The 16,636-nt window shown below is 26.8% G+C and overlaps 1 protein-coding gene across 1 annotated transcript in view; it reads right to left on the bottom strand.

Annotated features, from left to right (window-relative positions):
* The window catches only part of LOC132929580 (atrial natriuretic peptide-converting enzyme-like), a 91,511-nt gene extending 84,134 nt beyond the window's left edge, over window positions 1-7,377 (bottom strand). Inside the window, 3 exon segments of the mRNA XM_060995030.1 lie at window positions 2,020-2,128; window positions 2,353-2,444; window positions 6,895-7,377. Of these exon segments, the coding sequence (XP_060851013.1) occupies window positions 2,020-2,128; window positions 2,353-2,420 (177 nt within the window). The 5' untranslated portion in view covers window positions 2,421-2,444; window positions 6,895-7,377.
* Between the last annotated feature and the right edge of the window lie 9,259 nt (window positions 7,378-16,636).

Genomic DNA, 16,636 nt, shown 5'->3' with positions numbered 1-16,636 from the left:
AGCACCTACGCTCCGTTCCCTCGTCAACTTTCGAGTCCTTCCACGGCTGACCCGTCCTACCACCACTCCATATACGCACCAATAATAACTAATATTATAGTTTGAACAATCAATTTCACCACGTCATGATGCACCTTGCTAACGTCCATCCTTCGTTCTTACACTAATATATATATACCTGGTTACGTTTCGCTTCCGTTGACTTAAGTATACTTATGTATAATTATTGACATAACTGTTACTGTACTTTGGGCTAAGCCGGTATTAATAAAATAAAATAATATATTATTTTTAGGCTATAATAATTTCATGTTTTTCCATAGTTATAGCTACTTAATTTGTTGTACCTACAATACCTACATAATATTATATACTTCACTATAGCAAACAAATTTTTTTAATTATTGAGCTATAATAGTAGTTAACAGTTTATTAGAAAAAATGTATTTGGCTAACACTATAAATCTAGTGATTATAAAAATAATAATAATTCCTATATATTTATATATATATATACCATACATAAAATAAATAATTTATTTCCCAATGACAAACAAATATACAAATATAATGATTTAATCACTTTAAACAACTCTGTCATAACCATAATGCTTCTTAACCCAAATTTTCTACCGAGGAAAACTTTGAATAAGCAGTTCTATGGTAACATAAATCTTAGTTATAAATCGGAGTGCTTATGGTACCTACTATCTATTATAGTACTATAAATGGGCTCACAAATTTTATTCGGTTGAAACTCAGTAGAAATAAAGTTATGCAATAAGCATACAATAATAATATAATGGTCATAAATTATGCAATATAAGTTAGATGAAATTACCGTAACGTGCCTACGTGTATAGTCTTTTATTTTAAATATAATATATAGTAAAACAATAATTATTTCGAAATGATTAAATAACAAATAACAAAACAAATAAAAATTCAGTGATTTACAGACGAGACAACTGATGTATTAACTTTTAAAGACAACTCCATCGGCGCTAAACAAAAATGAAAAATAGTATGCATCTGTCCATAGAGTATATCTTTGTATATATCATTACGATACAAAAATACACTAAATTGAAAATTTAAACCGTATAATATAATATATAATATGTGTATAAGCTCATAAAAACAATGCGGTGTAATTCGGACTGAAACTGTAAGAACAAAATTGTGTTTGTAAAAAATAGAGACACGTCGTCTCGCATTCGAGATAAATAAAATAATACTGAATACAAACTATAATACGATATTTTGAAGTCGAATCAAAAAAAATTATAGTTAACATTGAAAATGGTCGTAGATTTCTTTATCAGTAACGTGTACATTATGAACAACACTATGTGTTTTTTTTATTTTAAGACGTTAAAGAATATAAGACCATCATTCCTGCGTGTGAGTAATAATTGATAAACGTCCACTATAATTATTCTCAAATATTTTTAATAATTATATCGTAATTTTACTCGTATATATTTTTAAATTTAAATTTAAACCAGTGAAAGTAGTGACATATTTATAAAACGATAGATGGGAATGAAATCTTCACAAAGAGTCCATTAATTTTCCCAAAAACAATAATTAGTAAATAAAAAATAAATTATACAGAGACTCTTTAAAATATAATTCCTAGTACTAAAACTTCAAAATTTGACTTTTTTTTAAATGTAATCATTTCGTACAAAATCGTAGTCATAAAATTTGGCTGTTATAAATTTTACGTTTGTTATATTTGGATTTTTCTATATAAACTAGAAATTAAAATATTATATCATTCTAGATAAATGTTCAGGAGTTTATATCATATATTGTATCTTAAATAATTCTAACAACAAATAAACGGATAACTATTAAATAGTACAAAATTCGTATACTTAATAACTATAAATATACGTATCATAACCTAAACTACGTATAATTATATTATTTTATAAAATTTAAATATATAATACATTTTACAAACCATCTATACGAAATAAATTATAATAATATAACTAATAGTCTACTTACAGTGTCAGTTTCATTATCCATGTTATCGTCAATACAAGATGAATGTCTCCGTGATAGAAAGGAAGGGGGTTTTGCCTTAGACTCTGCATCAGAATTTTGATTAACAATCCTAAAATTAACAAGTTTAAGTTATACGTTTGTGTTAAAGTGAAAAAAAATAAATAGTTTTTGGATAAGTACAATTTAATACAATGTTTAACCATGTGTTCTTGTAATCAATGGCAAAATAAAATAAAATATCTATTACTTACCAATGTGTATTATAATTAAATATTATACACATTACTTTTAAAATAAACAAACTATAGGTATTAAAAAATGAGTGATATTTACTTGTTTGGTGAAACGGTTGAGCTGTGTCTTCGCGGTGGAATTTCGGGAGGTGTATTTGTGGACGCCATGAATAGTGTTGGTTGATACAAATACTGAAACAAAGTATGTTTTATTATATATTTTTGATGTACAATGTTGTGATTAAGAAAATTACAAGAAAACATTTTTTTTTTAATACGCTGTAAAATTTCCCAACTGTCAAGGTTCTAAACTTTAAAGTAAACTTTAAAATTAAATATGCATCTGTTGAGCCAAAAGTACATAAAACACTTTTTCAAAAAATGTTATTATTTGATTTAATTAAGGAAGAATAAGAGAGTAAAATAGTTTTTCAATAATGACATTTCAAAACGTTATTAAAGGCGGTAACAGATTAAATAAACTAAAATATAATAACATGTTTGAAATTCGTATTTTATGATATATCTCTTGATAATGTTCTTGTATTGTTTAAATGTTAAATTAATATTATTATTTATGTCAATCAAATGTTTTACTATATTATTATATAGTTGTATTATGACCAGAATCGTATAAAGGAATAAAATTAAAGGTGGTTAATCACACCCTGTCCACAATCCAAAATATATACATATTTATATTATATTTGTTTGATTATGATAGTTATTAACTTATTATACATCAAATTATAAAAATGTAGAAGTCAACTTAGTTGAATATTTTGACGTTTTTACAAGGATGATATATATTTCACTATATTAAAACAATAAATGTATGGCTGAGGAGGAGAAAGTTACTTTTTCAACTAGAGTAAGTTTTGTGAGATAGAAAAAATTAATAACTGAGTCCAGTTATAAGTTTTTTTTTAAGTATGGAAAGGAAACCCTATTTATTAGTAATGACTTTATTATAGTATTTATACTTTATTTTTAAACTCTAGATATTAAAAAAAATATATTGAACTACAATATTTTCGTTTCTTATCTTATAGTTGAAAACTGTTAATACAAATATTAAAAAATAGTAACAACAACACATACTAGGTATTATATATTGGACTTTTATTTAAAAAACAATCTATATTTAATATAATTCCCAACATTTTTATTGAACATCGTGGTCTGAACTTCACGGATATACAAACATATACATTGTACATTATGTATGTATGTTATGTGTATATGTGAAAAGGTGATCAAATACAAGAATTAAAGAATTTTTTTTAAGGGAGGTACTTGCTTTAAGCAAGCAATTGATAAAATTATGAAAGCTAACCTAATACAATTATTAAACACACATTTCAAGGTGATTTTGTACGAAATAGAATAAAATAATATTTTATTAGGTTCTATATTAGTTAGATATTATATTCCTATAGTTTGTATTCAAAGTTTAATTTAGTATAAGATTTACAATAATATTTAAAAATCTCAGAGAGACGGATAATTTTAAACCAATTAAATGGGAAATGGAAGATTTCCACTAAAACAAGTGGAGTTAGTGATCCCTCCATATCGGTATACCCGTAATTATAAAACTCATTTTAATTATTATTAGTTAGCTACTAAAATGTGTGACCTATACATAAATGCATATCTAAACATTTATGTCTTTTAATAACTAATGTATCAAATTCATCGAAAATATATCTATAATTCTACTAAAATATTAAAATACTAATTTGTGTTTTATTTATTTCTAATGTTTTTTTTTTATTATTCTCTTCATTTATAAAAACCAAATATTTTACATATCAAACCCATGATAAATAATTTGATTTTCTTTTTTGGCTATAATACAACAGTTTAAGCTTTTAAATATTCTAATAAAAGTGTTATTATTATAATACCTAAGAAAATAATAAAACTTTATAATGCTGAAGGGTTCTGTTGGTTTTTAATCGTAAGAAGCGTGTGTAATAAATTATGAGTGGAACGCGGAAACTTATTAAAGTATTTCCATAAATAATTCTCCAGGTTCTCGCTATTTTTTCCGTATATTTTAATTACATATTATATTATTGCTTAAAATATTTTATAATCACTTTGTTGTTCAACTTGTGTTGTCTGTAATGTTTATATAAATATTTATGGATATAAATAATGAACACGTGATTAGTTAAAAGCATAAACGAAAAGTCTACGGAAAAAAATGTGAAAAAGTCCATCGGAATCACATTTATAATACAAAACCGTGAAGATTTTAAAAGTCTATAATAGTCAATTTGTGCGTGCGTCTGTGTGGTGTATGCATGAGTGTGTGTTCGTTGAGCACTTGTTTTATAAGTAAGTTATAAACTATACTTTAAGGTTTTAATTAAATTCGTTGAAAAATAATGACGACGGCCTAAATAAATTCGTTGAACTGCATGTGGAGTAAGCCTTTCGAGTAGTTAGAATTTCAGTGCCGTTATTGTACTTTGAGTGTATTTTTACGAATAGTGATAAAATAGCAATTTATCCATTGTACATACTTATTAACAACTTAACCGTTACCGAGTATACTTGCTTTATATCTCTTATGGATTTTGTTCGACTTTGAATACCTACTTCAAATTTTTAAGCGGCATTATATTATAATATATGAAAGTATGAATTTACAAACACGTACGATTTTTATGATGTGTGAAAGCGCCATAGAACATGTGCGCTTTACAGTTCGTTGGACGCTAGCCCATACCTAAAAAATCAATTTCCATGTAATAATACACGAATAGAGATTAAAAATTTTCCAGTAAATTAAAAACCCGATAAAAGATTATAATTCCACACAATATATTTATAGAATACGAATTTTATTTTAAATAATTTAAAATTACTTTGATAATTTGTTTTGTGTCCGGTGTCTGTAAAGTTTAATAACAAATTGTATTCTAAATTTTCTTTGAAAAAAATATAATATAATACATTTATTGTAAACTTGTTTTAAAAATAATTCATTTACAAGATAAAACAGTATCGACTGAATTATTCAACAAAATTATGCTATTACTATTATTGTTTTTCTAATATCGTTATATAATTTTACAAAAATAAATTCAGGGTACAAGTATTAAAACAAGCAAAAACTCAATTTTGTATTAAAATAGATTTTATTTCTTAAACAAGTTTGATGAAATTATTTTTAGAATTGTTCTGTTCATTTTTTGCTTACTATTCGTTATACTTTAGATCAAAAATTAAAGAGTACTCAAAAGTGAATTGTATATATATATATATATATTATGTATATTATAATATGAATATTAGAAATTAATTTAAAAACATACGTACAAATGTAAAATCATTGTGTACCATGTACGATGCAAATGAGTATATTCCTAAACTTATAATAGTTTAAGCATATAATAATATAAATTATAAGACAATTGTTTTCAACACAATAATAATTCTATCTATTTGCTAGATATTCATTCAATATAGCTTTCAAACAAAATGATTAGTAAATAATTAGTATTACATAATTATTGAATTTAACATTGTAAGACAAAACTATTGTTAAAACAGCTTTGAACAGTTCCAGTTTTCGTGGTGGAAGTTACAGCCCAATTAATTTCTTACGTATACACTACAACGAGTTAAATAAGTATTAAAAATATATAATATGAGTAATATGACATTATATATGTATAAATATTTTTTAGTACATTTGAAACGGAATATAATATGCCTACGCTGATCATGTTCTTATGAAAAAATTAACAAACAAAATGTTAACTTACTATTACTTTTAAAGAATGGAAATGACTATTAAGCGTGAATACAAACAAATCACTTTTTTAGTACAATTTTTACTCGATCATTACTATGATCAAATCATACGCAATTGAAATATAAAAAACTTATTGTACATGTACCTTTACAATCATTTATTTTAAAAATAGTAACTATACCGCGTATAACATCAATTCAACCATAGTCGATGGTAGGTACGAATATTAAGGACTGCTATATCATCATATTTTTGAGCATATATTTTTCTCATTCGTTCTATGTAAAATTAAAATACATAATATAAATTAATCGTATGAAGTAATAACTAATTATATACTATATATCGTAGAATAAAATTTAGTATGTACGAACAGTTTCCAGCAACGGAAACCAATTTATAACTGACGTTTAAAATGTTCCACCTGCAATACACAGACATTTAGAGTATAGGAATTTAAAAAAAAAGTATAACATATTAATTTTTCAAGAGTGTCTGTTATACAATAATGTCTTAACTCTCTTCAATTTAAATATTTAATGGTTATACTCATTAAATGACAAGGTCGTGCGCTCAGGCCCAAGTGAACGATAATTTATTAGAGTTTTAATATTAACAACATTAACCTGACGTATTAGATACAATTTTTAGACGACAAAACCGTTTTAAAATTCGAGTACTTGAAAAACAGTCTTTCGGATTACTCTATCTACACGTATAAAGATCTCGAGTATTTTTATAACCTTCCAGCAACAACAACGACGACAAAAATATAACGGTATGTCTCGACGAGACGTTCAAATCACATGGTAAGTGTGGTAAAAAATTTAAAAAAAAAATAAAAATAAACCATTTTACTACGTTACTTACCCGGTGGTGAGCGCGTGTCCACGCCGAGGTGTCGAGTTCTCTCTCTTTCACACACACACACACACACACGAGTGTGCGTATACGCTCACTGACGAGGAGATGATGTTCGACGTCCGGGTGCTACCGGTGACCGGAAAGAGACCGCGTGCCGCGAGCTGGAGAGACACACTATCGCGCGCTCGACAGCAGCTGCTCGACACCGTGGTCCTTTGCGGGTGGCTTATGAGGACACCGTTCGGGGAGGTGAAGGGTGGCGCGTATAGCTGTACTCGGTGTAGCGAGGAGAGGTCGGGAGTGGAAGGGGGTAGCTGGTTCTCCGTCCCGCCGCCACGTCACCGGCGGCGGAGCGCGCGAAAAGGCCGACCGTTTTCCCGCTCGACGGTGATAGTGCCTTCGGCTCCGCCGGGCGGCGGCAATGTGGCGACGGGACGCACTATAATAGTACGCTCGCCGGCTGTGGAAGGTTACGGTGGACGTAGTAATAGTATAGCGTACGGCGACGGCGGGCGTCGGTGGCGGTGGTGGTGGCGACGGCGGCGGGATGTGGACAACGGTGCGCGCGCGCCTCATATAGCGCACCCCCCCCCCCCCCCCCGAAAAACGGTCGCCGGCGTCCTCTGCGTCTTGGTCGTACGCGTTCGTGTTCCGCCGTCACCGCCGGTGCTTGGCACGGAAGTCCGGACGTAATCCGCCCCCCGCAACTGTGTATTAAAATATTGTTATTATTTTTATTTTCACATCGTCGCGTACACTATACGCGGCCACGACGACCATCACTTCTAAATTCACACACGCGCCGCGCCGCGCGAGCTCGTCGACAAGATAATCTTTCAAAATATTATTTTTCAGTGCGGATAACGCACAAATTTAACGTATTATTTCACAGTAGTCGGGTGTTATGATTATTCGTTATGAATATTGGTAAAAAAAAAAAATAACGAGATAAAATTACATTTTACGGACTTAAATCTGGTGACATCTACGTATGGTATTTTTCGATATTTAACACATTAAAATATACAAATAAACATTGACTAATAATATATTATTATCTCGCGTATAGGTAGGTATAAAGTATAACTGTACAATTATTAGTATGTTTTACGTGTTTTGTTTTCTCTGCATATACTTGCGTGCGTAGAATGAACATTAAACAGCCCTATAGGCATAAATAAATCCGAATATATTCTGACATTTTCTTTCAACGGTTGAAGTTTATTCGTGTGTAGTCAAAACTTTTAATTTATTAATGTTTCTTTCTGATTTTTTTAAACCACTGAAGTTTCAGCCATATTTTGCTGCCAGCTCTATGTAAGCTTGACAACTATTATTGAGTTCGTTCATTGGAATATATTATGATATTAGACGATTTTTTCGATAAGATTTTTTTCATGGTCGATGTACACTGTAAATAATAATACAAACATTATTTGGTGACAATTTTTCAATGAAAATACTGCAATACAATGCAGTATACATGTGCAATTCTAAAAATATACCACTGCTCGTTGCAAGTAAGTATATCATATAGCCATTGGTTCCTTTAAATGAATGACGCACGGAGTATAATATTTACAATAAAACATTGCACCACGCAACGTTATATTGAATTATCCAAGCCATGACCTCTGGCAATAAGAAGATGTGCACGAAACGTCTATAAATATACTTCTCTTCGCCACTATAGCTCAATAATATATTACCGTGGGCATAGACCGGCTGATTTCCGGGAGTTTCGTTTTTTTTTTCACTTCCGAATAGTCCACAATCCGGAATCGAAATGAAAAAAAAACCGATTTCAATCGTCTACGCGCGTGGAATTGATTTCGGCCTTCCCCTTGCCACCTCCACCACCGTATTTCATTATACATCGATGTCGCATGCGTTCCAGTAGGTAACACCCCGGCGGAACGGTCGGCGTAATGGACTTAGGACCGTCACCCCTAACCGGATAGACCGCTATATTATTATTCTCATTTATCTGCGAATTTAAAATAATATAATATGGAATTTCTGTACCGTGTATTTCGGTATTTCTCGACTGTAATAACGAGTATTTCGTGTCGGAGGTAAACGAATCGTACAGACAAAAACTACATTTAAAAATGTATAAAATTATATTATGATTTCAAATTTGACACAGTCCCGTCTCGTATAAAAAACAAGGATTTATTTATAAATATTTTCGTTGCTATACTCGGATAACTATCACTAAATTAATATAATATTATAAATGTATTTTATTTTGGCGATCAGTTCATTAAATTTAATAACGAAGTACGGCTGATATACTTCATTAATTGTTTATAAACATAACACACGAGCACTTGCATAATAAATAATAATATTTACATTAGCTATGACGAGTATAACGAATGCGAAAAGGTAATTACAAGTGTCTATGTTTGGTAAACAATAAACATATAGTAAATAGTAATGTCGTTATCAGATAATACTTCAGTTCCTATAAATAAAAAAATAAAAAAATAAAAAATACATTATATTTTTTGTTCCCTGTGATCATATATACATATACCGATGAAACTTCTATTGTTTTAACTGCTTTAACTTATATCTAATATGTATTTAAATATTATTTTTATTTCGTAATAAAATATTTTTGGGTATTATTATTATTATTATTTTAAATCATTACGTCTGCAAAGAGTATTACCTACCAATATAGTTTGTCTCTCCACTCTTTCACTCACTAGTTACCGGGTATAATGTATATATATATTCTCAATTGACATTGAGTTATAAGTTATAACAGATAGCTTTAAAATATTGTCATACAAATTCATATCGCAATGAAGGAAATCAGTGACTACTTGTATGTTCCTTTAGTATTACTGTCATATGATATATTACTCACAGACACCCCTACCGCACCCGTAGTATTAAATGCGATATGATACTATAAAATGGATAAAACGAAATTTTTTATAATATTATACTTAATTAAATGTATTGTCATTCGCTTATTTTATGTGAACAGTTAATTACTTGCAATATTGCATTATTCGAGGTTCGAAATATTCCGTGTCCAGTATATGAGAGCTAATGAAACAGTCGACTCGCTGAAATACACACAACTCAATTCATTGCAGCTGCGACACTCGCGCATATAGCGTCGTCGAAAATCCAAACGAATACCGTTGATGTATAATATAAGCATCTGACGTAGTTGACTATATTGTAGGTCCATCAGAGCCCATTATATTATACCGACCTTTTGTTACACACACGCACGGATACACATGAACAATATACCAATACCGCTAGATATATGACAATATTATGACTTACTATTTGATATAACTATGATCGTCTACAATATAAATGTAAATTAAAGTTCAGTTGTTATGATTGGTCAGCAGCGTAGAGACGCAATTTTTTCAAATGACGTAGGTTAGTTCAAAAAAATTTGTTTTAATACTACACCGAAACCGAAATATCACGTTTTCTTACATTGGGTCAATTGTATAGATTGTATAAATTACAGAAACTACACGCAATAAAAAGCAATATTTATTTCTGTATTTTTAAGACCCAAACCTAAACTTGAACTTATAGGTACAATACGTACTATGGACAGATACCGTATTGTATTACGAATTTAATATCAATATCTGTAGGACTGTTTCAACTACAATTTAAGATATACAAATATAACAAAAATTCGTTAAGCTTATTTATTAAAATGGAATGTTGAGTTAAAAAAAAAGTATTGAATTTTAAAATGAAATCAATTAATAATTTAATAACTTATTAAACTTATGTCTGTGATAAATTGGCATTAAAAAAATTTAAAAAAAAGAATTTGTCTCGATTCAATAAAAGTATAAAACACCGATATTTGGTTTGATATCGTAACCGTAAAAACTTAAGACTGAAATTTTTGAATTAACACTGATCAGATTCAATTCATTGCTAACACTACAATACAGTTTATTATTTTAACAAATGCTTGAAAGTACAATATAATAACAAATTAGTACTTTGGAACAACATAGAAATGAGAACAAGTATAGCCTTGATTTAGTTTTAAAATAAATATACATACAAATATTTTTCATTTTTTTTTACAAAATTATGTTTAAAATTTCAATCTTGTTTAATTTTTTTTAATAATAATTGTCTTATCTTAACCTTGACAAAGTAAGCTAATTTAACTTTAAAAAACAATTATTTTTAAACAATATATTCTATTTTTAGTACTTAATATTGTTATTTGTTAATATAAATTTATAAGGTATATAGTAGGTAGCTTATTTAAATAATATTAAATAGATATTACAAGTTAAATTCTAAAAAAATGCTTGTTATTTTATTGAGACTTTTTAAAAATGTGTAAGGAATTAATATTTTATAAAATGAATTTAGAAGTTCAAACTTATTTAAATTTTTAAATATTTTTTTCAAATTATAGATTGCACAATTATAAAAAATAATTAAGTCATCGATGTTCTATAATCTGTCACATATCTTATCGGTTTTATTATAAATTTGAAATATACGAAACAAACGTCTCTTATGTCTAAGCACATACAGCGCTTTTATAACTATTTTATACAATGTTATTAAATTTAATTACAATTATTATTTATTATTTATTTTAATTTATTTATAATCATTATTTAATTACAACGAATAAACGTTTGGTTCTCTGAAAATCTCTTTGGATTGTCGATACATTTTTAAGAACTTTATAAATACTATTCATTATTCCATCCCAACATCACTAATTGTATTAAAATTACGTTATAACTGTAAATTGTTTCAGTTTTTAAAGTAAACCATCGAGTTATATTTACATTATTTTGATCTAAAATTTTAATTTATTTCGAACTTTTACTTATAATTTATGAAGCCTTTAAACATATTAACTATATGGTTTTTTTTTTTTTAATAATAGTTAAGTTTTAGTTACATACGTACACAAGTTTATATATAAATAGTATTTATTAATTTAAATTGTTTAATTAACTATTTAGATTAACTTTTTTAAATTAACAATTAGTGAATGTTCTTTTGAAATTCATTAAAACTTGTTGAATTGATCTTTTTTAGGATTAACATTTAAAAAATAGTTAATTAGAAACTACTGTTTTTTTTTTTTTTTACCTTGATTGAAGGTTGGCACTATTTTATTGTTGTTATTTAAAATAGTATTTAAACATCATAAAATCTATTCAGTTTATTATTTAGTAAAACCTCATCTGTAAAGTTATAGTCAACAGTCAATGGCTATTATCACCTAAAATAAAAATGAATTACAAAATAATAATAATTTTAAACACTTTCATTTAAGACAAAAATGTTTAGAAATTAATACATTTAAATGTATGTCATAGATATTGTATCTTACAGGGCCACAGGTCTGTCCATAAACCAATACATTTATTAAAATAAAAACATATTTTTCTTAGTATATTGATTGTTTCGACACGATAATTTCATATTTTATTCAAAATATATTTATTAAAATATAAAATATGCCTATTTTATTCTTCTTTATTCGTAATACATTTCAGATTTGTTTCCATTATTGTATACATGTAAAGACTACGTCTATTAACGTATTGACGTTTATTGCATAAACTTTTTATCTATAGGTTAGACATCTTACATAGATATTAATGTTTTCTATAATAAGTTATGATATTTAATTAAAGATCTCTAAAATTTTCAGCGTTTTCAATAAGTAGTACGATAACTATTTTTCGATAAAACTAAACAAAATATTTTTTTTTCAAACATTATAATCCTTACCCCTTGGACTTTATACATTTTTAATTATGAAATGTAATCTTGATATTATACAATATGAGCACTGAGCAGTGATATAATATCAAGTATCCGTATTTTTTTTTTAACTTTCTTGTATTTATCTCTGAATTTCTTTCAAGACTTTCAAAACTCATTGACATGAATAATTCCAACAGATTTTTAAGTTTTATTTGGAATTGTTTAAATTTTATAGTTGCTACATTTCAGTTCAAATTATAAGACTTCAGTATTAGAATATAATGGAATGTTTTAATGATTTAAAGTATTTCGTCATTTTTCGCATTGTTAATAAAAAAAAAAAAAATTTATAAACATGATTCCAACTATTTTGGATTTCTACATTATTGCTTATAATTTAGGAAATTTTTTACCCATAAAAAAAAACTGTAAGTAACGGTTGTAACAGTCAAACATCGAAACATTTAATACATGCTAATGAAGTATATTATTTAGTAATTTAAAGTTATTATAGCATTATTGAAATATAACTTATACAGAATGTATAAACTATAACTAGAGCATAGATTTGTATGCAATTGTATATTTATTTACTTATAGTTAATAAACTATGGTTTTAGATTTTTGTCAATAATCTTTAAGAATCATTACAGTTTGAAACTAATAATGAATTTTATTTTTTGCATGTTTCTGCATATTTAATAATTATTGCATATTTTTACAAAATTCAAAATGTATTGCATATTGAAGGGAAAATTTAAAAAAAGTAGAGTATAATGCATGATTGCATGAGTACTGTCAAGTAGAAAAATCAAAATAAATTTTGTAGGCTATACAATAATTATATTAGGTATCTATAAATAAATTATTCTTATCAAGATCCTAAAATACTTAGCTGGCAAAACAACTTCAGTTGACGTCGGACGATTGTTCTCAATCATATCGATTATATGATTGTATAAACAAATTATAAAAAGGTTATAACTTATAATATATACTAAATATAGTGTTATAATGTATAACACTTTGTATTTTAGAATTCTTTTGTTTATACCCATAATTTTGACAGACTTGAGCTAAAAAGAGCCTATGAAATCTTAATTTAAAAACTGAATTGCAAAAACCGACACGATTGTAAGTAAAATAAAAATAATTTTTTAATTTATAATTATCATAATATTATGTACGTAAAAAAAGATTAGTTATGTAAATAAATAATACAATTTATTAACATTTTGGATAAGAAGGTGAAATGCATATGCGATTTTACACCAATTAAAATTGAATTCAGTGTTATTTATTACATAATTTATATTTAAGTATAGTAAGTTGTATAACAGGTAAAATTTAATTAATTTAAGTGTTGAATACTTACTGTGTTATAATTTTATTAATAATAACAATATAATGTCCTTGCTTTATATCATAATATAGTATATAATATACAGTATAATATAGTATATTAATTAAATAGTATAACAATATTCGTATTACGGAATTCGTACAATGTACAAGTAAAAATTTAATGACGTCGTTCATCGTCACAAGATACTGCCTACATACAGTAACAAAAAATGAACAAAATACACCTATACTGTTCACACAAATCTAAAAATGTTTATGTTTATGAAGATGATTTAAATTCTACATTTATACTTCTATTAACGCAAAATATTTAATATAATTATTATTGTTCATGGAGTTTAAAAAAATAAGTGAAAAAAAGTGTGTACAAATTAATAAATTATTACCATCCGTTTCTACCAAGTACTGATGCCACCCTAATGTAATTTACGTTATCAAGCACTTACGTAATACTATGATCTTGAGTAATTGTTTAAATCTGAATAATATTAGTATGTAATAAATATTATGAACTAAATAATATTGTTATATAATATAATACTAATTTATACATATAATAATTAATAAATACGATGTATATGGATTATATTACGCTAATAATTATTATGTTTTAAAGCTAAAACAAAAGTGATGATAATAACCATCATTGAGTTAGACGGGGAAATAAAATTACAAGTGAATTCATTTAATAGTAAAAAATAGATAATCGTATAACAATACTAGGATGCTCGAATATCGGAATATCTTATTATACTATATTATGCAATCGAGTGCGAACACGAGTACTCGTTTGTATAGTGACAATACTACATCATAGTGTATTGGCGTGGACATTGGTTGTTGAGATTTTTCTGACTTCTGTGTATATTTCATTCGATAGCTATAAAGGATAATTTTAGCGTCACCTATTCTACTTTTTATAAGTATCGTTTGAGGGATCACAATGTACTATGGTGTAACATCAGTATTAAGCATCGCCAGTAGAGTATCTGTGTTATATTTTAAGTTAGTGCTTCTTAGTTCATACGTATGTTCATGTATATGTAATTAGCTATTCTGTGTTTTTAATAAAACTTAGAAATATTTTATATAACAAAAATTATTATAAGACATATAATTATTAATAATACTAATAGTAAAGTATAAAATGTAAATATAAAATCTGCATGATATATTGTGTAATACAATTTTATTTAAAAACAATTACTTATTAAAAATGTTAAAATACTTATATTAATTTAAGAGGTGTAAAAATTGGAAAATATTATAATTGGATTGAAATCACCAATTAAACATTGTTTTCCGAATGAATCAGTTATTGTACACAACATAGATTAAATTAAATATGTTTTTTTTTTAGATCAATTTCAATTCACAAAATTGTATATTTTCAAAACATAAACATTATCTGTTTCTTGACATCCTCAACGCTCGTTATTGGAATTATCATTTCCACTTCAGTGCTTCGCGCTTTGTTCAATTCAACTTTTTTTTAATGTACACGGTATAACCAATCGATTACAACTTTCTACTGTTCTATATATTCTATATAAAGCTATATTACATTTTTATTTTGAATTCATATGTATAGTTTGTAAGTTTTTTTCAAAATAATAATACCTACCTAACTCATTATTTGTACATTGGTCATAATATGATATATCTAATTTTATATTACAGAAATTGTGTCTACCTATATAAGTACAATACACTTCAAATATATCCTCTATAAAACCAAAAAATATTCAATCTATTCTTCAAAGCAATATTTGTTATAAAACAGAATCATCTTAGAAATCAGTATAATTACTGGCTTTATAAATAATCGTAATAAAGATAAATTTATAAGACTGTATTCTTTTAATGCACGACAAAGTAAATTTAGCTATGCATAAAATGCATCATTAATTTAATAATACAGTAAATTCTCGTTACAAACGAATACCAATACAACGAAAAATACCGTTATAACGAAAGTCATATAAGTTCCCTGCCAAAAAGCAGAATTTATAAAAAACTTATTCGAATTTTCGTTACAACGAAATTTTCATTATAACGAAAAAAAATTTGGTCTCCTAGAGTTCGTTGTAATGGGATTTTACTGTACATGGAAAACAAAATTGGAAAAATTCGTTAGCTATTAATTTATATTAAGTCGATATTATTTATCATAATAATTCGATGTTTTAAAATTACACCTGACCAAATGTATATTTAGTCAAATCTTGCCGTGACAAAACATTTTTAAACATAGTTGATACTTTTCTACCTGATAACCATACTGTTGCAATATTTTCCGGATTCACCCTATGAATATATGTAATATAATAAATTCATCTAGTACTATTTTGTTGCCATTGAATATTGTATCCTCGAGAGAACAATTGAACAATGAATTGAATTTTGCAGATTTATTTGATTATCTACCTTATGTATCTATAGTATATAATATAACTCTATTATATATTGTTGAAATGCAATGCAAGAGGAATAACAATGTATTATTGATTTTTAATAGAGCAAACAAATCGTGATAAAAATGTATTTTACCATAGTCACGAAATATTGTCCAATGCACTGTCGTATACAAACTATAATATAGAACGAAAATCAAATACAAGAGTTA

This window comes from Rhopalosiphum padi, chromosome 4, assembly GCF_020882245.1.
Source record: "Rhopalosiphum padi isolate XX-2018 chromosome 4, ASM2088224v1, whole genome shotgun sequence".
NCBI classification, from domain to species: domain Eukaryota; kingdom Metazoa; phylum Arthropoda; class Insecta; order Hemiptera; family Aphididae; genus Rhopalosiphum; species Rhopalosiphum padi.
This window is presented reverse-complemented; position numbering and strand designations above follow the sequence as displayed.